Source organism: Solanum stenotomum, chromosome 2, assembly GCF_019186545.1.
Source record: "Solanum stenotomum isolate F172 chromosome 2, ASM1918654v1, whole genome shotgun sequence".
Classification (NCBI taxonomy): Eukaryota; Viridiplantae; Streptophyta; class Magnoliopsida; order Solanales; family Solanaceae; genus Solanum; species Solanum stenotomum.
In genome coordinates, this window is record NC_064283.1 from 39174488 (window position 1) to 39197310 (window position 22823).

At 35.0% G+C, this 22823-nt stretch overlaps 1 protein-coding gene across 1 annotated transcript; it reads right to left on the bottom strand.

Annotated features, from left to right (window-relative positions):
* Positions 1 to 14226: 14226 nt before the first annotated feature.
* LOC125855973 (uncharacterized) lies at positions 14227 to 15293 on the bottom strand. The gene is made up of 3 exons (XM_049535602.1): positions 14754 to 15293; positions 14538 to 14646; positions 14227 to 14345 (listed from the first exon to the last, which is right to left on the bottom strand). The coding sequence occupies exons 1-3, from the start codon at positions 15291 to 15293 to the stop codon at positions 14227 to 14229; spliced, it is 768 nt and encodes a 255-aa protein (XP_049391559.1).
* Between the last annotated feature and the right edge of the window lie 7530 nt (positions 15294 to 22823).

Genomic DNA, 22823 nt, shown 5'->3' on the forward strand with positions numbered 1-22823 from the left:
AATTGTGTGACATATGGTTGTCTAGGTATACACCAAAGCTCGACGGTTCAAAGATATCGCATCTACCGATTGACCGAGTATATCCGACATATGTTCACTACGGAAAGTCCAAGGGGAAACCTACTTATCCAGATGCAATTAATTCTTGCTTGTAAAGTACACATACTTGTCCGTTTCTTTGTCTTGGAGTCATTCCCCATTCATGCGGGGGATTGTTGGGTTTTAAAAGGTGTGAATGGAAAATGAAGAGTTGCGACTTTTATGAAGAGTTGTGACTTTGATGAAAAGTTGCGACTTTGATGAAAAGTTGCGACTTTTATGAAGAGTTAAGACTTTTATGAAAAGTTGCGACTTTTATAAAAAGTTGTGACTTTTATGAAAGGTGGTGACCTTTCCAAAAGATTGTGACTTTTCCAAAGGTTTGTGACCTTTCCGGTAAGGCATAATAAGAACCTTTTCACACTATCCTTTGTTTTCTATAAATTGAGAAATTTCCTCTCATTTTAAAAATAGAACATTTTCTGAACTTCTTCTTCTACTACTAAATCTAGTATTCTAAGTGTACTTTACTGCCGTTGAGTGGCTCGCTGACACCAGCGTTTTGGGTATCAATACACTGGTGATTGAGATCATTCTATCCTGGGAGGACATATTCCAAATCAAACCTCAGATACTAGAGGGGAATAATTTCCTTAAGGGGACACTGTGCATTCAGTGGGCTTGATCTTCTTTCTGTTTTTCCAGATTCTGGTATGTGTTACGGATTTTAGATTTGTGAATTAATTTATGTTCTTCTGTTCTTCACTGGTTCATTAAACTTTGGTAACTTCGTGTTTCTGCAAAGTTTGTTGGAATCAGTAAGATTCTTTAAACATAGATTGACAACAATTCTTCTTTAGAAAAAAAATATTTCGTATATTTTATCTAATTTGGTTTTGATTCTAGTTTCTCTACTAGTTTTAATTTTCTAGTTGTGAAATGTTATCTTGGGAATACAAGACGAACAACAAGAACTTTATGCATTCTAAAGCCCTTTCTAAACAACTACCAAGGGATTCAAAAGACTAATTGCAGTTGAGGGATGGCTATGCTATACATTTTCAAACGTAGCAGAAGCAGGGTAGAATTTATGTCTCATCTCTGGTGGTTGCTACAATTCGAGACAATAACTCCAAGAGCTATTGCACAATGTGAAAGGAAAAGGTTTGATTTTAGGCTTCTTCAAATGATGTTATCAGCAATTGAAGATACTTCAATGAGAATAGAAATGGTACCTCATTTCAATCTGTTTTTGTAGGTAAGATCAATGTACAAACAGCGGCAAGGCCAATAATTTTGTTAAGAGTAATCCACGCGATGTTTTGACCTATACACACCGTATATTTTTCTACATAATCCGTGTAATTTTTTGATGAAGAGTGATCAACTGACCACTTTCAGTCTATGTGGCCATGCCACTGCATACAAAGCCAAGTTAGGATCTTTAGTCACGATAAATTTCTCAGCTCTAAATTGTGCTCGAGCGAGTATGTAGGTGTAACAACACCTCAGAGGTTTTTAAGTTTAGATCAGACATGAGAAGTAAAAATGGAAGTCCACAGAAAATTCTAAGTTTTACGAAAGTTTAATCCCTTGTAAAACCTGTCGATGTCAGATTTCTCTTTGGGTCATTTTGGTTTTTTCCCACTCTTTTAATTCCTTTACTATGTCGTTTTAACCTATTCTAAGTGGGCTTAAGGGAAATTAATTGACCTAAACCTCCCCATTTACGCCCTAATACTTAGAAATCAAATTATTTTCATTCAAGGCTCCTCTCAACCAAGAACCAGGGTTCTTCATCTTCAAGTCTTAAAGTTCAAGATTTCAAGCTTGCGTCTTCTTTCAAGGTATGTGGGATTTCATCAGTGAATATTTTTTCATCGGTTGAGTCCCAAAGAAAACCCAGTTTCTCGGTTAATGATTTCTACAAGGCTTAGGGTTTTATGTAAAACATGAATTCCATGATATTTTCCTCTCCTCTTCATGGATAGTTTAATTATATTTTTTCAGACTATCATTCATTATTTCTAAATATATTTTCAAGAACCCTTCGAAGAAAGTTAAATTCAAGTCTCATAACTATATTATTTTAGTAAAATGCCTCAGATTACCAGTTTTCATGATTTAAGATGCTTTTAGATAAAGCGTATGTCTGTTATTATCAAACTATCAGTATTCATGAGCTACTCTTAATTATTATCAACATCATTTTGTATTATTAGATTATCAATGTTTGTAGTTTATCAACATTTTTACGTTGGGAATTTTACTTAGCATCGAATAAATTTAGGAATGAAGGCTCACCCGTTACCTTTGGTAGCAATCCATGAGTCCTAGAACTACTTCCCACTATGGGTGTGTAAGGATTACCTGTTAGACTTAGATTGACAGGGGTAGTCTCGGGTCCTGATAGTATTTGTCTAGTGCCTTAGATACATGCCATTTCGCTCTAAAATCTGACCTTTGCAACCGAATCTCAAAAGGCACAATTAAAGGATTCAATGCTAATGGAAGGAATGAACAAAACTCTAACATAGTTTGACCTTCATTATCACAACAAAAGATCTACATGTAGTGGATCCAAGCTGCTATTGATGTTTTTTTCCAATGACCGAGAAATCTATCTAGAGCCGACCCTCTTGGCTAACCAGTGGCGAAGCCAGGAAATTTACGAAGAGTGTCCAGAATTCAAGGCGTCTAAAACCAATTAAAGATATTTGAAACCACTAGGCTACAATATCCTATTACATCAAGGGTATCCAAAATATGTTATTTAACCACTTCGTGTATCATTTTACTTACATATATGGTATTTTTTTTCCGACGAAGGGTGTCTAGTTGGACACCCTGACTTACATGTGCGTACGCCCCTGTGGCCAACCACAACCTTTGAAACTGTGGAATGATGGCCCACCCCTCTACCGTTCTCCACTTAAATACAGACTTAGTTCACTTCACATAGTTTCTAACTTGAGACCTAAGACACAAGTCCTTCAACCTTTGATACTATTGTATTCATTATTATAAATAAGATAAAAATATGAGTTAATGGTCAAAATATACCTAAATTATCACATTTCCTCGAGTTTGATACCTTAACTATCCATTGTTCCATTTACCTGCCTAAACTATCACTCTCTTTGTATCAAAACACACCTCGATACTTAGCTGGCTTACACATGCCTTATGTTCCTAATGAGAAATCTCATGTGGTCCTTGAGTTTTTTAATTATTGGGTTAATTTTAGAATTACTGGTTAAAGAAACACTGAAATGATCACTTTTTCGCGAGTTTAATACCTCAACTATTTCTTGTTCTCTTTTACCTACCTAAACTATCACTCCCTTTGTGTTAAAACACACCTCAATGTTGAGTGAATAAACTTTACTTTCACATATATCAAAACGACAAAAACAATATCAATCAAACAAGTATTGAATTAGGTCAATTTGTATTAGCCTACATGAGATCATAAAATAAATAAATGAAAGATATTGTTATGATAATTAAATTAGATATGTATCCTACTGAACCTTAAACTCACAATAAAAACAACAATGTAAAAACAAAGATCAAGAAATTCATAAATGCAACCTAGCTACAAAATCTGATGTTGAATTTAAACGAATAACACATAATCTTAAACTAAAATAAAAAAGGAAAGTGTATTACCTTTGTTGAGCGCCAACTTGAAAGCTCGAGTTGAAGAACCTGTCTGAGTTCCACATTTTCTCCTTGAATTGAAAACGCAAGGAAGGGAACAAAATTTAAACTATGAACGAAATTTTTTACAACCCAACTTTTGCCCTTTTAGGGGTGTGAAAATCATATGAAAACAGTGAATGGGGCGGGTTAAAACTGTATGAAATAGGAGAAATTAAGAGGTAATGGTCAAAACACAACTAAATTATCACATTTCTGCGAGTTTCATACTTCATCTGTCCATTGTTCAATTTAACTACCAAACCTATTACTCTCTTTGTGTTAAAGCACATCTTGATGCTGAGTTGGCCTACATGCACCTATTATGGATGGGGAATAGATATTTGGTCAACTGAACATCAAGGTGTGTTTTAATACAAGGGGAATGTTAGGTTAGGTAGTTAAATTAAACAATGGATAGGTGAAGTATATGAAACTCGCAGAAATGTGATAAATGTGTTTTGACCATTAACTCTTAATTTATCCTATTTCAGACGGTTTAAACCCGACCCATTCATTGTTTTCATATGGTGTTCACACCCCAAAAAGGGCAAAAGTTGAGTTGTAAAATTTTTTGTTCATAGTTTAAATTTTTTTTCCTTCCTTGCATTTTTTATTCAATGAGAAAAGGTGGAACACAAACAAGTTCGTCAACTCGAGCTTTTAAGTCGACGCTCAACAAAGGTAATACACTTTTGTTTTGTATTTTATTTTAAGATTATGTGTTGTTTGTTTAAATTCTTCATCAGATTTTACAGCTAGGTTGCATTTATGAATTTTTTGATCTTTGTTTTTCCATTTTTGTTTTTATTGTAAGCTTAAGGTTCAGTAGGATATATATCTAATTTAATTATCTTCATTTATTTATTTTACGATCTCATGTAGGCTATAATACAAATTGACCTAATTCAATAATTGTTTGATTGATATTGTCTTTGCCTTTTTTATATGTGTGAAAGTAAAGTAGGTGTGTTTTAACACTAAGGGAGTGATAGTTTAGGTAGGTAAAAGAGGAACTGCACATACAGATTAAAAGACAGACACCATGTTTAAACATAAACTCTATCAAGTAAGGAAAAGAAAAAGGGAAACGACTCCTACATGGAAAAGGAATACTTTTATAGGAAAAGAATTACTTTCCTTGTAGGAGTCAACTAGGGTTTAATCCATCTTTATAAAAGGATAATTTCAAGAAAGAAAAATCGGATTTTGCAATCTACAATCCAAAGATTTTTCCAGCAAGGGAAGAACGACTAAAGAGATCAAGAAAGCAAAAGAAAGAAGAACTAGAGTTAGGTTTGCTTTCTAAAGAATAGTTTGCATTGTTTCATCTTAGAATTATTGTTTAGGGATAATTGTTCCAAGTGTGAAGAGAGTTTGAGAGAATTGTAAGAAGAAGTGGGTTTGACTTCTTGGAGAGTATAGCGTTTGATTATAGTTAATCATTTAACAGTTTGAGTAAGTTGTTGAGTAGAGGTACTAGAGTTAGTCTATTTTTTTGTGTTGCATTTCTACTCTGTAAATTTAGCAAGAACCCGGTTCTTACTTAGGTTGTAAGATTTCTTCATGAATTTATTGCAATCCTATAAAATTTTCTAGCAGCCAACAAGTTATCAAGTATTTTTGAAAGGGATAATTTTTTCAAATACTTTCTAAGTGTTTTGAATTTTTAATTATAGTGAATTACAAGACTTTTTATAGAGTTTTAAAATATGTTTATAGATTTGAACAACATATTAATATTTTCTATATCAATTATAGAAATTAAGGAGATAAAATAAAACTTACAATATCTTAGATTTGTTCTTTGGTGATCTCCCATTCTTGTCTTAACAAAATTATTAAATTTATTAAAGTATCTTCAGAATTTAATACACGAAGATAGAAGTAAATAGTTGAGATAGTATGTAGATTATTAACTAGTCATTAATTATTTTCATAAAAAGTAGTACAAGAACCCACTTCAACTAATATAAGTATAAATGATCACAAATATATATTATACAAGTAACTGAATTAGTGTTTGATAATCTTTATGAAACAAATGAGAAAGATAGTAATAATATTAAGTTTTGACGTACGTCTCAACAAAAAGTATCAAAATAACTAAAGAATAATTGACGAAAAACTTATTGATGATAATTAGAACTATTTCAATGATTAGAAGTTCCAAAATGAGTGGAGTAAGGGGCTTTAGAGGAAAAAAAAAAGGGGGGGCGAGCTTTAATTGAAGTAGGGGCGGAGCTCCTCTCCTTAGAGTCAAGTGCTTTCACTCCTCATAGAAAGTTAGAAAGCGTCAGTTCTCATAGCGAGGGTTAGGCCGACGTTATGTTATTCATTTGTATTACTGTTATGGTGTGATTTCTTTGTATAATGATTGAATCGGTCTATGTTATCAGGGTCCTTATCCATCTATATAACCTATGAAAGCAATAAAAATAAAATAAAAAGGAGTAATTTTAGGGATCTCCCTTCTTTAAATAGATGTGCATCTTGAATTTCCTTTTTTTGTATGACAATTCTATTTTGACTCAGTTGTTCCTTTATTTTCATTTTTGTGTTTGTGTTTTTTATAACGTTTGTTTGGGTTCCTGATCTATAACGTAGAAATTTAGGAGATCTCCTTTTCTTCTGATAAGAGGAGAAGAAAAAAGAGGTCTTAATCCAATTCATCTATTTCTACCTACATCTTGCATATATCCATCTAAAAAAAACTAAGAATTTTTAATTTATTTTCTTTAAATGGGGGATATTGCTCTCCCTAGGGCATGAGTCATGCTACATAAACAAATGAACATTCTTCAAACAATTAGACATCAGAGACAATATTTTTCACATTTTCCATTTATTTAAACAAAAAATAAGAAAACATTAATCAAAAGGGAATCTATTTTGCACTAGACATAGGATTGACTCATATATTTTACATTTTCCAAACATTCACACAATTTTACGTCATCAAAAATAGAGAAATCATATCATATCTAACTCTTTTCATGTTTATTAATAGGGCCTAAAACATTGGTCTCGGCCCCAAAAAATACTATTTGTGCTTCGAAATTACACCTCAGAACTCAAATGGAATGAACTAGTATATATTTGAGGAAATTTCAATAGTAACATGATTTACGACCAAGGAGCTCTCTAGTTTGTGAAATAAATTAGGTTTTATTCAAGACTTCTCCAATGATAAATCAATTTAAACAAATCAAGATCTAACTCTTTTTAATTTTCAGATCATTGCAAACAAAGAAGTCAACCTAAACATGGATTAAAACAAAGAAGACGTCAAACTTAAACTCAACAATTTAACTAAATTTTATTTTAAAATTTTATCTCCATAAATAATCACTAAACATGATAAAGCTCAATGTATGAAAGTGAACCTAGGAGCAAATTGTTTCCTTCTCAAGTTTTAAAAATAATTTTTAAATCAATCTTTAACACCCATTGGTAATAAACATATCAACACAACAAACACCTCTTAATTTTTATAAAAATTAATAATAATTAAGAATGCCAAAACTTTTCATAAATGAAATAATTAACAAATCACTTTTTCATCCTGTAGATGATTTTCATTTGCAAAATATCAAGAGCACAAGCTATTGTACGGGAGAGCACAACTAAGGGAGAAAGACTCAGTTGCACGAAACAACAAAAAGAGAAAAATACAGAGAAAATAGTACTTTGTAATTTTACTTGATGACCAAGGAAGCAAGAAGATCAACTTACAAACATAGATGATTTATTAAAAGAGGAGGCGGAGTTTCTTGTTAAACCACAGTGTAAACATTGTGCAAGTGTGGAGGACTTGGGAAAATTAAGAGTGTGGGGCGGAAATAAAAACCCTAATCTTAAGGGAGATATTTAAAAGAGATGGGGCGGATCGGGTGGGTTGGTCTCTTGTATTCATGTAATGTTGCTTTGATTTGGGCTTGTGTAAACATTGTTCAAGTGTGGAGGGCTTGGGAAAATTAAGAGTGTGGGGCGGAAATAAAAACCCTAATCTTAAGGGAGATATTTAAAAGAGATGGGGCGGATCGGGTGGGTTGGTCTCTTGTATTCATGTAATGTTGCTTTGATTTGGGCTTTTGGTCTCTTGTATTCATGTAATGTTGCTTTGATTTGGGCTTTTGGCCCAAATAAATTTTATATTTGTTTTTCCATTGTATTTATTAATAAAAGGCCCGACAAAATTTCAATAAAAAAATGATTTCTTTTTCATAGGTCATATGAAGCAATTAATTGATTTTTTTAGTTAATAGCTCATTCGTAAAACTAGGATTCACATTCACACACAAAGAAATAATTTATATATATATATATATATATATGTATATATTTGGAAAAATGAGAATGAAATCGAAGTTAAACCTCAAATCTCTCTGCAAATCAAACAAAAAAGCGACATTGAATTGCTAATTGAAGATTGATCGGAAACCTCTAAACTCTCTCAAAACCTCAAATTCGTCTGATCCACTCTCTTTTTCTAGATCTAGGTTTTTTATATTTTAGCTATTGCGACCTTCCCTTCTATAGTTGCCCCCACCCCTTTCTGGTTTTATAAACTAGATTCAGGGTAAAGTTTGATTATAAATTTTGTATAAGATCAAAAAGTATGGGGAGAAAGAGTGGAACATTCCCTTTCCCATGGGATATGTTTTTGAATTGAGATTGCGATGAAAGAGTGGAACATTCAACGAACATATTTTTGTAATATTTCTCTTTCCTTGCAAATCAAAAACAACAGTATTATCGAAAAAACACAACTATTTTTGTGGTTTTCAATCTTCTTAAGTAAAATTCACTAAAAAATAAAATAAAAGTTAAAATAAATGTCAGATTTTTAAAATATATATATATTCAGAGCTAAAAATGGATTGAAACTCGGGGAGGGTAAAAAGTCATATGTCTACAATTCAAAACATGTCTCTGTAAATTCTTTTAATAATTTATTTTGATGGTTATACTTTTTATTTTAATTTCCTATATGTTGCTAAGCGAGGACATGACCCAAACAGAAAGATATTGAGATCGAGGAATAGAGTAGAAGGTTAGTAGGTAGTTGAACGTTGTCTAGTGTTTCTTGTTAGTATTCTTCTTATCGTTCACGGACTATCTTATTTCTTAATTCTATTATTACATTTTGTTATCTTTGATTCAATAACCGTATTGCATATGGTTGTTACTGAGTCAAGGGTCTATCAAAAATAATATATCTACCTTCACAAGATTAAAGTAAGGTTGCGGAAACACTACCCTCCACCTGCATGTGGGATTACAGTTGGTATGTGTTGTTGTTGCTGCTTTAATTTATTGAGCTATCAACTAAACAATTTGTGTTTTAATCAAGAAAATGGAAGGGAAAGAATGATCTGGATATCAATCTATACTAGAATAGTAGAATTGATTCGAAATAACAAAATAAAAAAATATTTTTGTAAAAGGTCATATGAGTGTAAGAAAAATGACACTGCATTCTTTTCCATTTTTTCTAGAAAGGACAATCAAGTCATTGTATAGTTCTTAAACTTCATTAAAAATTGCTTTTCTTTTCCATTCTTTTGTTGGAGTATAATTACTTAAATCTTCTAGAAAATCTAATTTAAATTGCTTAATCAAGTTTAAGTAATTACAAATTTAATCATGTGAACAACTCTTATCTAAGTGTGGCAATTTTCAATTTTAATAAGCAAGTGAACCAATTTGTGCTTATTCACTAGTTTTTAACAATCCTCACGGTTGATTGTATTTTCAAAAAAATTTCCCCTTATTTTGACTGTTCACATAATTTTATTATGCATTTTACGATTTGCGGGGATGAGTGACAAAATTTTTGAGGTGATCAAATGTGTTATGTAGAAGATTTTCAGTTTTAAAAGATTGATTTTAATCTTCAGATATAGAGTATCTCTATATTTGGAGAAAATCAACTCTATAATTTCTTACAACTTACATTTTTCCAAGCTTATAAAGTAACAAGAATAATCACTGAATTATTTATTAGACAATTCATGATCCATATGCTTAGTCAAAATGTATAAAATAGAGTTCATAGATTCCTAACTCGTGTCACAGTATCAATGTGGCACTCCCATAAGCTAATGCGGAATTTTAAGAAAACTATCATTGGATTATATGTTGCAATTACTACAATCGACGTGAATTCATTATTTTTAATGTTTCAAATTCAAAACTGAGCATGAAACTTTGATCTTATTTGGCTAACACATTCTGGAAAAGAACAAAGAGAACCTTAGCTGAAAGAGTAGATAAATAGTAAATTTTCACCTCATTACTACTATATAGAGAAGTCTAGGATCAGACACTTCTTGGTCAACATGCATGTTTTAAGCAAAAGTCATTTATGTAATTTATATATATTTTTTGTTTTAATTTATTTATCTTTTTTTTTTGGATATTTGCAAATTACATATGAAAAAAAATCTACAAATCACGATAATTAACAATTTAAAATATTTAAATTATAAAAGACATAAAAAATTTGGTTGACTCTCAAAGTTCTATCGGTGCCACATAAATTGAGACAAAAGAAGTAATAAAGATTATTTGAAAATAACGTAAAAAGTCCTATAAATCTCAATAATTAACAACTTGAAATATTTGAAAAACATATAAAAAATTTGGTTGATTCTTTAAATTCTATATGTGCCACATAAATTGGGATATCTCTATGGAATAATATGTATTATTTAAAAATTATGTAAAAAGTACTATAAATCATATAATTAACAAAATAAAATATTTAAAAGCCAATCAGAAATTTGGACTATTCTCCAAATTCCAATTGTGTCTCTAAGTTGAGAATGAGAGAGAAACATATGTTGAGTCTGTACTAGCACGTGTTCGCATATCTAGTATTTATTACAAATGTTGATGCACTTAAGTTTCTTGCAAGTTACCATCTTGTCCACAAATACAAGCAAAAGGGGAAGCAAGGTGCACAAAGCATCCCACGTTAGCAAAGTTCGTGAAAGGTCTGCACCTTATAACGGACGTCATGTAGACAGCTTACCCTGGTTCAAGCATTAGTGGTTTCTTCCACGTGGCCTATAGGTCACACAGAGACAACGTTATTGTGCTTCAAGACTCACCTTTCACTAGTGAAAAGTTTCCTCAAGATGGTTTCACAATAACTATCATTGTGAATTGACAAATGTGTTAATATCTATTATATACATAAAAATATATACATATTTACCTTGTATTTATAGTGTAATGCCCCCCCCCCCCTAAAGAAACAAGATAAGCTGTAGAAGAACATTTACTTCTTATTGCTGGAATGGAAATAAATAAACATGATGGTCTAACTATTTCCTATGCTAACTCCACTAAAAGGGGAGATAATCCTAAGCCTAAACATTGTTAGAGACCTAGTCAAATTAGAAGAGCAGCAGTAAACAAATGGTAAAACTCAATAGTAACTAATGACTAATAAAATAGTAATTAGCTAATTATATCTAACAACTGTACAAAGCAACTTATGCGCTGATACACCCCCCCTTAAGATAGGCAGTGTGCAACAACACCTAACTTGAACATGTGTCTGTCGAAGGTTGATTTGTAAAGGGCCTTGGTTAGAGTATCTACAAGTTGATCTACGGATTGTATATGGACAAGTTGAACTTGCTTGAGCTGAACCTGATTGCACACAGAAAGGAAATCCACCGCAACGTGTTTCATGCCACTGTGAAAAAACAGGATTTGCACATAAATACGTCGCACCAACATTGTCACAGTAGATAGTTGGGACTTTTTGAAATGTAAGTCACAGTTCTGCGAGAAGATTTGTGGTCCATTTTGTTTCCGCAAGAGCACTTGCAACTGCCCGATATTCAGCTTCAGTGGAAGAACGAGCAATAGTTCTTTGCTTTTTAGAGGAACAACTCACAGGATTTTGGCCAATAAACAGAAGGTATCCAGTAGTAGAAGATCGATCATTGACATCTCCAGCCCAATCTGCATCAGAATACATATGTAAACAGAAATCATTATGGCGCATCAATCGTAAGACAAGATAAGCAGTCCCTTGAAGATACGTTAGTACCCGTTTGACAGTTTGACAGTGGATCTCAGAGGGAGTTTACATAAATTGTGACAATTCGTTTACTGCAAAACAAATGTCTAGACGAGTGAAAGACAAATATTGGAGCTTCCCTATCACCCTCTTGTATATGGTTGCATCAGCTAATAATCCACCATCATTGACCTTGAGTACTTCAGTAGTACTCATTGGAGTTTTAGCAGGTTTTCAATCAGTCGTATTCTCCTCACGCAATATAGCACTTGTATAGGTACTCTGAGTCATAATAATACCATCTACACTTCTAATGACTTCAATACCTAAAAAGTAGGTGAGAGCTTCAAGATCTTTAACAGAAAATCTAGCTGCAAGGGAAGAAATAACTTGATTAACAACTGAAGAATTGCTGCCAATAACAATAATGTCATCCACATATACCAGTAGGTACACTGTGGCATGAGAATGATGACGAACAAAGAGGGAGCTGTCAGACTCAGATTTTATGAAGCCTAACAGGAGCAAATGATTCTTGAGTTCATTGTACCATGTTCGAGAAGCTTGTTTGAGTCCATAAATAGCTTTATGAAGACGAAAAATATGGGTTGGACAAGTCTTGTCTTCAAATCCCAGAGGTTGTTCCATATAAACCTCTTCATCCAAACGTCCTTGAAGAAATGCATTATTAAAATCAAGTTGACGCAGAGGCCAATCAAATTTGATTGCAATGGAGAGGACCACACAAATAGTAGTTGGTTTGACTACTGGGCTAAACGTGTCATGAAAATCAACACCGGGACGTTGGGTAAATCCCTTTGCGACCAATGGCTTTATAACGATCAATAGAACCATCAACCTTTCGCTTTATTCTGTACAACCATTTACAAGCAATGACATTTTTAGATGGATCAAGAGGTACTAATTCCCACGTGTGGTTTTTACGCAGTGCATCAAATTCAGCCTGCATAGCATTTTGCCACTCTATGTGTTTGGTTGTTGGGTTGAAGGTGCTGGGAATGAATATAGGTGGGAGGTGAGCCATGTAATCAAAATTTGGTTTTGGTTTATGGACATTGTGTTGTGAGCGGGTAACGACTCGATTTGGAGGCAAAGGGGAAGGGTGTGGTTCGGACAATGTTGGGGGAGAAGAGTTCGTTGTTTCCACTGGAGTGGAGCGACGAGAGTACACGAACCGAATAGGAGGTTTTGGCGATGGTGGATGGGATGTTGATGGTAGTTGAGGTGATGGAAAGGGTATTGGAAGTAAGGAAGTTGAGGGGCGGGGTTCAATGGAAGTTCTCTTGACAAGGATGGAGGACGGCAGAGGAGAATATTGGGCATTAGGAAGAGAAGGAAGTGGAGGAGAAAAAGTAGGAAAAGTACCTGGTATCGCAGACTCTGTTGGAGCGCAGCCGAAGGAGACAGTATCATGTGTGCGCCGAATGGTATCAGTATTGGTCAAAATAATAGGAGGCGGTAAATTTGTACAAGGCACAGGAGAAATCATAAATGAGATGTCCTAGTTTGTTGCAACCAAGTCTTCCCAGGCAAGTGGTGTGAAACATGAGGAAAGCTTTGAAAACATATTCTGGAAAGGAAAAATACTTTAAAAAAATTTGACATCACGAGACAAGTATATTTTTGAAGATTTTGGATCAAAACATTTATAACAATGATAAGTTGCTAAAAATGCCAAATAAACACAAGGCGTCGATCGTGGCTCTAATTTATTCTTCGAGTATGGTTTGAGCAATGGATAACACAAGCAACCAAAAACTTTAAAGTGAGCATAATCTGGATTTGTACCAAATAACATTTGAAAAGGTGATTGGTTTTGCAAAAGGGAGGTAGGTAAGCGATTGATCAGGTAAATTGCATATTGACAAGCAAAGGACCAAATGGTTGGGGGAAGTGAGGCTTCATGGAGTAATGCTCTTGTCGTTTCAATAATATGTCTATGTCGTCTTTCGGCAAGAGCAACTCATTGAGAGGTGTATGGAAGAGCTAAAAGATGTACAATACCTTGAGAGTTTAGGTATGGATCAAGACTTTTATATTCTCCACCACCATCAGTATATAAGGAAAGAATTTTTGTATAGAAATGATGTTCCATTAAAACTAGAAAGTTTTTGAAAGGTTCGTTTACCCCACTTTTATGTTTCAAGGTATAAAAGCCATATGTATTTGGTAAATTGGTCAACAAAAATGCAGTAGTACTGTTTTTTATCAATTGATAACACTGGAGAAGGGCCTCGCTAATCACTAAAAATGGTTTGAAATTGTTTTGTACTTGACAATGTAAGTTGTTGAAAGGGATGCCGATGAGCTTTATTTGATGAACAAGAATTACAAACTGAAATTTTTTCTCGTGTACAAGGCAGCGAGAATTTATTTAAAACAAAATTGAAAACTCTGGCATGTGGATGACCCAATCTACGATGCTAAGTGATAATAGATGACGAATTGGAGGAGGTAGCATGTGCTTGTGGGGAAGGCACCGACGGTGAAGTTGGCCACTCATAAAGACCGTCTCTACTCTGATCGTGGACCAAAGGAGTCCCTGTGTTCAAGTCCTTTACACAAAAATGAAAAGGAAAAAATTCAACAGAAGTTAGATTATCTTGACAAAATTTAGAAATTGAAAGTAAGTTATGCTTAATGGTAGGTGCACATAGAGTATTAGAAATCTTAAAAGCATTATTTAATGCATGTAATTGAGTAGAACCAGTGTGAGTTATGGGGATTTTGTTACCATCACCCATGGAGACATGCTCCATGCCATTGTATGCCTGCAAGTTGTGAGGTTCAGCAGTGATATGATGAGATGCTCCAGAGTCGACAATCCAAGAATCTGTTGGTGCCTGCAATCCTGAAACATAGTTGATCTTTGCCTCAAAATGATTGTGAGATTTCGATCTACACATACTTGCAACATGACATGGTTTATTGCACAATTGGTAGCGAATACCATCATAAGAGTCGGTGGTAGTGGAAGATCGACACTGATTGGGTGTAGTAGAGCAATTGTTGGAGCGCCATTGTTGGGCTGACGAGTGTTCCGAGAATTGGAATGAACAGACCTGTTAGATGTAGCAGCTACAACAGTAATCTGGTTGGGAGCTTGCTTGGACTCTTCATGGAGAAGGAAAAGCTCATGATCTAATAGTTTTTCATACAGTTCTTCATAAGAAATAGTGGAGTCACGAGCACGGATCGCAGTAGAGATCTCACGAAACTCTGGACCCAAAACACTCAAGATCTTAACAATAAGTTCTGAGTTGGTAATTGGGGCACCAGCTATAGAGAGTTCGTCAGAAATAGAGCGAATATGTTGCAAATATTCGATGATTGGTTGAGAATCTTTTGTCAGGCGTGTAAGGCGATCACGTAAATTAAAAATACGAGTTTGGGACTTATTCGCATAGGCTATGTGTAATGCATCCCAAGCAGTTTTTGTTGTATTAGCAATTGCAACAGTGGTGGCAATTGTTGGATCAACAGATGCCATAAGGGAATTTTGAATAAGTTGGTCTTGGCAAAACAAATGAGAAAACGCAAGATTAACACTAGGGACTGTGCCAATTGTGATCGTGAGAGAAGGGGAGGGAGAAGACCCATCGAGATGGCCATATAGATCATGACGATGCATAAGCATCAAGAATTGCGCCTTCCACGTTGAAAAGTTTTGGCTGCCAAGTAATTTGATAGGCAATTGGGATGCCAGATTAAATTGAACGATTGTCACTCCGATGTTTGTATCTATGGTGAAAACTTAAGAAGTGTCGCTCTAACGACCGGGTTCTGTCATTATGGAAAAGCCAACAGGAAAAAAATTTGGGTCGGAAAACTTTTTCGTAGTATCATGAAATTTCCCAATCTTGTCCAGATTTAGACGAAATCGGAGTCATAAAGGTGTAGGGAAATATGGTAACAATCAGATGAGTCAATTATGATTTTGATTGCATGAGAGGATAGATAACTCGTTAAGAAATCTATACGACTTTACAAAATTGAATTCGGGCGAGTAGAACTCCCGAAATCGATCTTAGTGTATAGGGTATTTTCTGAGCGTCGTTGGTTAGAGGTGTGTTGTGAAATGGGGATTTTGGAATTCTTTAATTAGCTTACTATCTCGCGTAACCCGCCTTGGCGGGGATTTTTTTCGCTTTGGTGGGGCCGCTACAGCGGGGTAAGGGCCGTTGTGGCAGGCTCGACGTGAATTAAGGTCGTTAATAAATCCCTAAACGACCTCATTATGCACTTTTTTATTTTTAGAGATAAGGAACGAACCCCAGGAGACTCCTACTCATTTTTCACCATTCTTGAGGTTAAAGATAAGTTTTTCACTCCCCGAAACTGTTTTTCGATCCGTAGAATGTAATAGAATGGGTGAATATTGATGGGGGAGGGTTTTGTTATAGATTCTATGGTGGAAACAATCCAAATTTGGATAATTGGGATCATGGGTTTGATCTAGGGTTCATAGAATTGTTAGTAATTCGGGTAATTAGTGATTGTTTGTTGATTCCCGTATTATATTGATTATTTATAGACCAAGAACAAGAAGAACGAATCCGGAAAGAGAAGGATCAAGTTTCTTAGGGTTTCAAGCTTGTTTCGAGGTAGGAGATGGTTGTGATTCTATTATTGTGTGATGTATGCTTGTTCTTGCTTCATTATGATACTTGTATATGTATGAATGTTTCAATGTTGATCACACTTGTTGTAAATGAAATAGATGAATTACCATTGCCATGAAATCATTACTTAAATGTATGATCTTGAGGATATACTTGAGTTTGTGATTGTGGTGTGTGAATGGGATCGGTTGCCACGTTCCAGCATATCTAACTTGGATCAGGTGCCACGTTTCGGCATAACATTGGGATTGGGTACCACGTTTTGGTATGATAACTGTTTGGGTTTGGGTTCCATGAGAGGACCAATGATGTAATATGAAATGTGAAACTGATCATTGTTCGTAAACGTTGATAATATTGTATATGTTGATATATATTTATGTGATTATATTGTTGTCTTGACTTGTTTATGTTGGACTAGTGGGATAGCCATGTGATCCTACCAGTACATTGTGGTTGTGTACTGATATTGCACTTGCTCTTATTTTTGTTGAGTGCAGGTCATCTTCAAGCGGCTATTGGCAGACCTTGCTTAGAAGATCAGTGATTATCGCTTCGATTTCAAGGGTGAGCCAATTCTTCCGGGCTGCCATGGAATTCTCTTTCGTCTATGTCCACCATTTTCGGACGTAGACATTTGCTCTAGTTAGTTGATTAGTTCATTAGTTTGGGGTTGTAACCCTTCTTGTTTAGACTTGGTTCATTGTTAGATGTTTTGGTATATTGATTTTTAGGTTCTAGGTTATTTCTTCTGCATTTGTTTAGTTCTTGTTAGACTTTTGTTGGAGTTTCTGGGAACGCCCTATTTATTTCCTTAGCGTTTTGACTTAAATGCCTTAGTTATTGCTTTAGTTGCTTGGTTTGGGTTGTAGTAGTGGTTCTCCCACCGGAGAGTTAGTGTGGTTGCCAATCAGGACGGTTTGGGTCGTGACAAAGTTGGTATCAGAGCCTAGGTTTGTTGATCTCGATGTATCGAAAATGAGACTAATAGAGTCTCACAGAACGGTACGGGGACGCCTTTACTTTTCTACGAGAGGCTATAGGACTTTAGAAAATCTCTCTATTTTCTCTTGTCTCTTTCATGCTATAACTTGATTTGAATTGGTATTTGTCGATTTGAATTGGTATCTAACCTCTTTCACTCTTCTGTCCGCAGATGGTTAATACTAGGTATAATGGCGTCAGACCCGTAGCTCCCATCAATGCTCTAGCTGAGGAATCTGCAGCTAAGGGTCGCGGTCGAGGCAGGGGTCACTACAACAAATGTGAAATTTAGCTACGGATTTTTTAGCTACGACATGAAATTTGTCACTAATTGTTCACTTTTAGTAACAAAAATTAAATTTTGTGGTTAAAAACATGAGGCTTATATTATTAGTGACGAAACACAAAAATTCATGGCAAAGTTTTGTCCAATTGAGTTTCCCACCAAAAAGTAAATTGGCACCATTTGTTGAGTACTATTAGCCACGAATTTGAAGTCACCGGTGACACATTATTTTGTCATTAATGAAATTCTCAATTAGTGACAAATCATTTTGTCCCTAATTTAGGAAAATTTTGAACACGGAAAATTTTTGTCACAAAAAATATATTGACACATCAGTGACAAACCATTTTTGTCCTAAAATTAGTTAAATTTTGTATACAAAAATTTTTTGTCGCAAAAAGTACATTGATATATTAGTGACAAATCATTTTTTGTCATAAAACAAGATAAATTTTGGATACAAATTTTTTTCGTCACGAAAATATATATTGATTCATTAGTGACAAATCATCTTTTGTCCTAAAATTAGTTAGATTTTAGATATGAAAAACTTTGTCAGAAAAATATATTGACAATAGGTGACGAACTAGAATTTGTAGTTAATCATAGTAAACTTTAGCCACAAATTTTTATATTCAATTGTGACCGTATTTTTTGTCACTAATAGTTCAAACAATTAGTGACAATCGTATTATTGTCTCTATTTAACCAACAATTTAGTTACGAAAAAAATTTGTCACAAAAAAATATATGTTCAAATGGCTACAAGCTAAATTTCCAAGTGGAATAGTGCAATTATGGACTACGAGAAAGGATTCACAGTTATAAATTATAACATCATTAATTTTAAACAACCTTTTAACCAACACAAAAATATTTTAGAGAAAGATTATATACTAAGCACCACACAAGCATAATATTTTTTCTAAAATACTAGACCATATTGCAGTGCAACAAGTGATATAGACTATATCTCATAACAAAAAAAATCAAATGTTAAAACACCATTAAGATAATTTGAATTTTAAGAAAATACAAATAAATCTTTCAAAACTATCAAGTGTCTCAACAAGTTTTCAAATATTTTGTCATTTACATGTCCAGCAAAAGGACTCAATGAAAAGGTGTTTATCAATATTTGTTGGAACAATTGCAGCTAATAAAAGTCATATGCATATTTTTAAGTTGTATTACAATAAAATAAAAACGAAAACCATTAATTTTTATAATGCACTAAAAAGGTCAGTGAATAGTAATACCCACAACTTATTGTTACGATAGTTTGTAGAACTCCCACAATAAGTATAGCCACAATCAATTTGTGCCATTTAGCAACTATTATAATTAACATATATACGTCATAAAAAAATTAAAAAATACCTTTTAACAATAAAATTTCGCCATATTTTAACAAGTGTATCATCCCAAAGCATTATCTTTAGTCTTACAAACTAAATTCAAACACAATATTCACTCCAACCATTCTAATATTTATTAAACCGTACAATCACATTGTCATAATATCTAATCCAATTATAAAATATTTTAACGATTGCCTTAAGATTATTACACACAAATGATCTTCTTGTGTCCATTGATGATATGCATTCATTAGTTTCATCACTTGTGTTACAATTCAATTCAGGATGATGACCGACTTTAAATGGTGGGATGTTAAAGGCAAGCCTTAATGAAAATTTACATAAAATTGGATTGTCACGACCCAAGCCTAGGGCCTAGACGTGACCGGCGAATGGGGAACCCGAAGGAACCCCAAACAAGCCTTATAGCATATCATTACACATCCTTGGTCGCGGAAGCAATTAAAATGACCATAAGCGATAAGCATAATCAAGGGGAAGTCGGGACTAAGGGAGCAAGAGAAAAAGAGAATGATACATAAATACCATAGATGAGTCAAGCTCAAGCATAATACACAACTTGTCTAACACCACCTCTAAACATGGTTACTTAGCGGGGGCCAAGACAAACTACCGGGCTCACCCTCATAGTCAACACATAACTAAAAAGTAAAAGTCTTATACATAGCAAGAGATCATTAGCAACGTCCCCCGAGCTAGGCTTGGTCGACTCACAATACTTATATAGAGAAAATCATATACATGTGTCCATTTCATCATCATTTCAGTAATTATATAACCATCCGACTCATAGGACGTATATTGGACCTTCCATTTCCTAAGAATTCTATAAATGGGCATTTTATCAAACACATGGTGGGCTACTATTCATGTAAATAAAATCATGTATTTCAAGAGTACTAAGTCCAACCAATTCCAAAATCCATATAAATCAACCCACCAACAACATACATATATATATATCAACCTTCATAATTTGATCGTGGAAGCGTGAAAACCATAAACATCACATAATAATTTGATCTCATGATAATATGCAAAATAGACCATAATAGGGTGTGTAGTAGTTATTCCATACTTCAAGAGTTCATAAATAACCATAAGGACCCATAAACTTGAAGTAGAAATAGAGGATAAATGGTTGGACCTGTGGAAAGGAAGGTTTCCACAATCAAACCCACATACCTCAACTTTGAAGAATCCTTGATGAAGATTGGAATGGAGAATTGAAGCTTGAGATTGAGTCTTGAATCCGGAATTAGAGCTTGAGATGTTTGAATTTGGTTGAGGATCTTGATGGAATTTTAGAGAGGGCTTAGTGAGTGTTTTTGAAGTTAAAAATGACTAAGTATGGGACATATCCCCTTTTTATAAAAAAGGTCCCCAACACTTAGCCTCAAAAAAAATATAGCTTACTGGAAATTGCAAATCTGCACAGACAAGTTTTACGAAAATGGTCATAACTCCTTATCCTAACTCGGAATGAGGTGAAACCAAGTGAGTTGGAAAGCTAACTCAAAGAGCTTTAATTTAATAGGCTGTGGCCCATCCAGTTCCTTGTGTGCTAAGAGATATTCCTCTTTAAAGTTGACCCTCCAAATTGCATTTTTTGCGATTTTCGAATTTTGATACGGTTGCTCTAAAAATCGGGTTAGACCCATTCCTCACTCAATTTGACCCCATGAATAAGAATATGAAGTCGAATTTCCGAAATCATGCACAGATTTTGAGATATATGGAAATTACAATTATAGGTGTTGTCGAAGCACATTTTCGGCATTTTTGGGGTCGGTTCAATATCTCCCCCTTGGGAACATTCGTCCCCGAATGTTAAAGAAACGTACATAGGAGACACAAACATGGCAATTTCAGCCCACATAAGGATACAACAATGCACTTACACCTTATTTCAAAAACCTCAACATAGTTGTAAAACCACAATGAACTTGTCAACTTAAACATGAATGTATGCAATGACATGGGGGCTGAACTTAAGACCTGAGATTTTATAAAGGGCTTAGATCAATACCTTAGGCTTGAGTGGAGTGGAAAAGATAAGGGTATCGCCTTTGCATGTCCGCTTCGGCCTCTCAAGTAGCACTTTCAACTTGTTGATTTCTCCAAAGGACTTTAACGGAAGCCACATCTTTGTTTCTCAACCTCTTCACTTGTCTATCTAAAATCTGGACTGGAACCTCTTCATAGGTCAAATTATCTTCAACAACACCCACAACATCAAGAGGCACAATGGCATTCGGATCCCCCACACACTTCCTCAACATAGACACATGAAATACCGGATGAACCAAATCCATTTCGCTAGGCAATTCCAACCCATAAGCTACCTTGCCAATTCTCCTCATCACCTTATAAGGACCCACGTATCTTGGGCTCAACTAGCCCTTCTTACCAAAACGAACCACACCCTTCATGGGTGACACCTTCAAATAGACCCAATCACCAACTCGAAATTCAAGAGCCCTTCTCCTCACATCGGCATAGGACTTTTGGCGACTTTGGGCCATCTTCAACCTTTCTCTAATCATCCTAACCTTCTCAAGAGCCTCCATGACTAGATCTGGTCCTAACAAGGCCAGCTCACCAACCTCAAACCACCCAATCGGTGATCTACAACGCCTCCCATAGAGAGCCTCAAAAGGAGCCATACAGATGCTAGAATGATAGCTATTGTTATAGGCAAACTCAATCAATGAAAGATGATCATCCCAACTACCCTTAAGCTCCAATACATAATCCCTAAGCACATCCTCAAGTGTTTGGATAGTCCTTTCGGCTTGTCCATCCGTTTGCGGGTGAAATGCCGTAGTAAGCTTAACTCTCGTACCTAGACCCCTTTGAAAGGACTTCCAAAAGTGTGAAGTAAATTGAGTACCACGGTCCGATATGATGGATAGAGGAATCCAATGCAACCTTACCAAGTCATGAATATATAACCTTGCATAATCTTCCGCCCCATATGTTGTCTTTACCGGTAGAAACTGAGCCGATTTTGTCATCCTATCAACCACCACCCAAATAGAATCAAAACCTTTTCTAGTCTTGGGTAAACCAACTACAAAATCCATATTAATTTCTTCCCACTTTCAAGTAGGAATCTCTATGTCTTGGGTTAGACCACCCAGCCTTTGATGTTCGGCCTTGACTTGTTGACAACTATGACAATCGGAGACGAATTTGGCAATGTCCTTCTTCATGCCTCCCCACCAATACACATCCCTCAAATCTCTATACATTTTGGTGGAACCGGGGTGGATGTAGTAGGAAGAATTATGAGCTTCCTCAAAAATTTTCTCCCTCAAACCATCAACACAAGGCACACACAACCTACCTTGGTACCTAAGGGCACCATCTCCCCTTTGGGAGAAAACTTCCACCTTGCCCTCTTTCACCAAGGCCTTCAATTCTAACAAGGAAGAGTCAAGATCTTGTTTTTCTATCACCTCATAAACCAAGGAAGACCTAGCACCATCAACAACGACCACACCACCATTTCCAACCTCTTCCAACCTAACCCCCAACCTAGCCAACCAATGCACCTCCCTAGCCATTTCCCTATCACCAATATCAACATGAGCTAGGCTACCCATAGACACCCTACTCAAAGCATCCGCCACCACATTAGCTTTACCGGGATGATAATGCACACTCATATCATAATCTTTAAGAAATTCTAGCCACCTTCTTTGTCTCAAGTTAAGATCTTTTTGGGTGAAGACATATTGGAG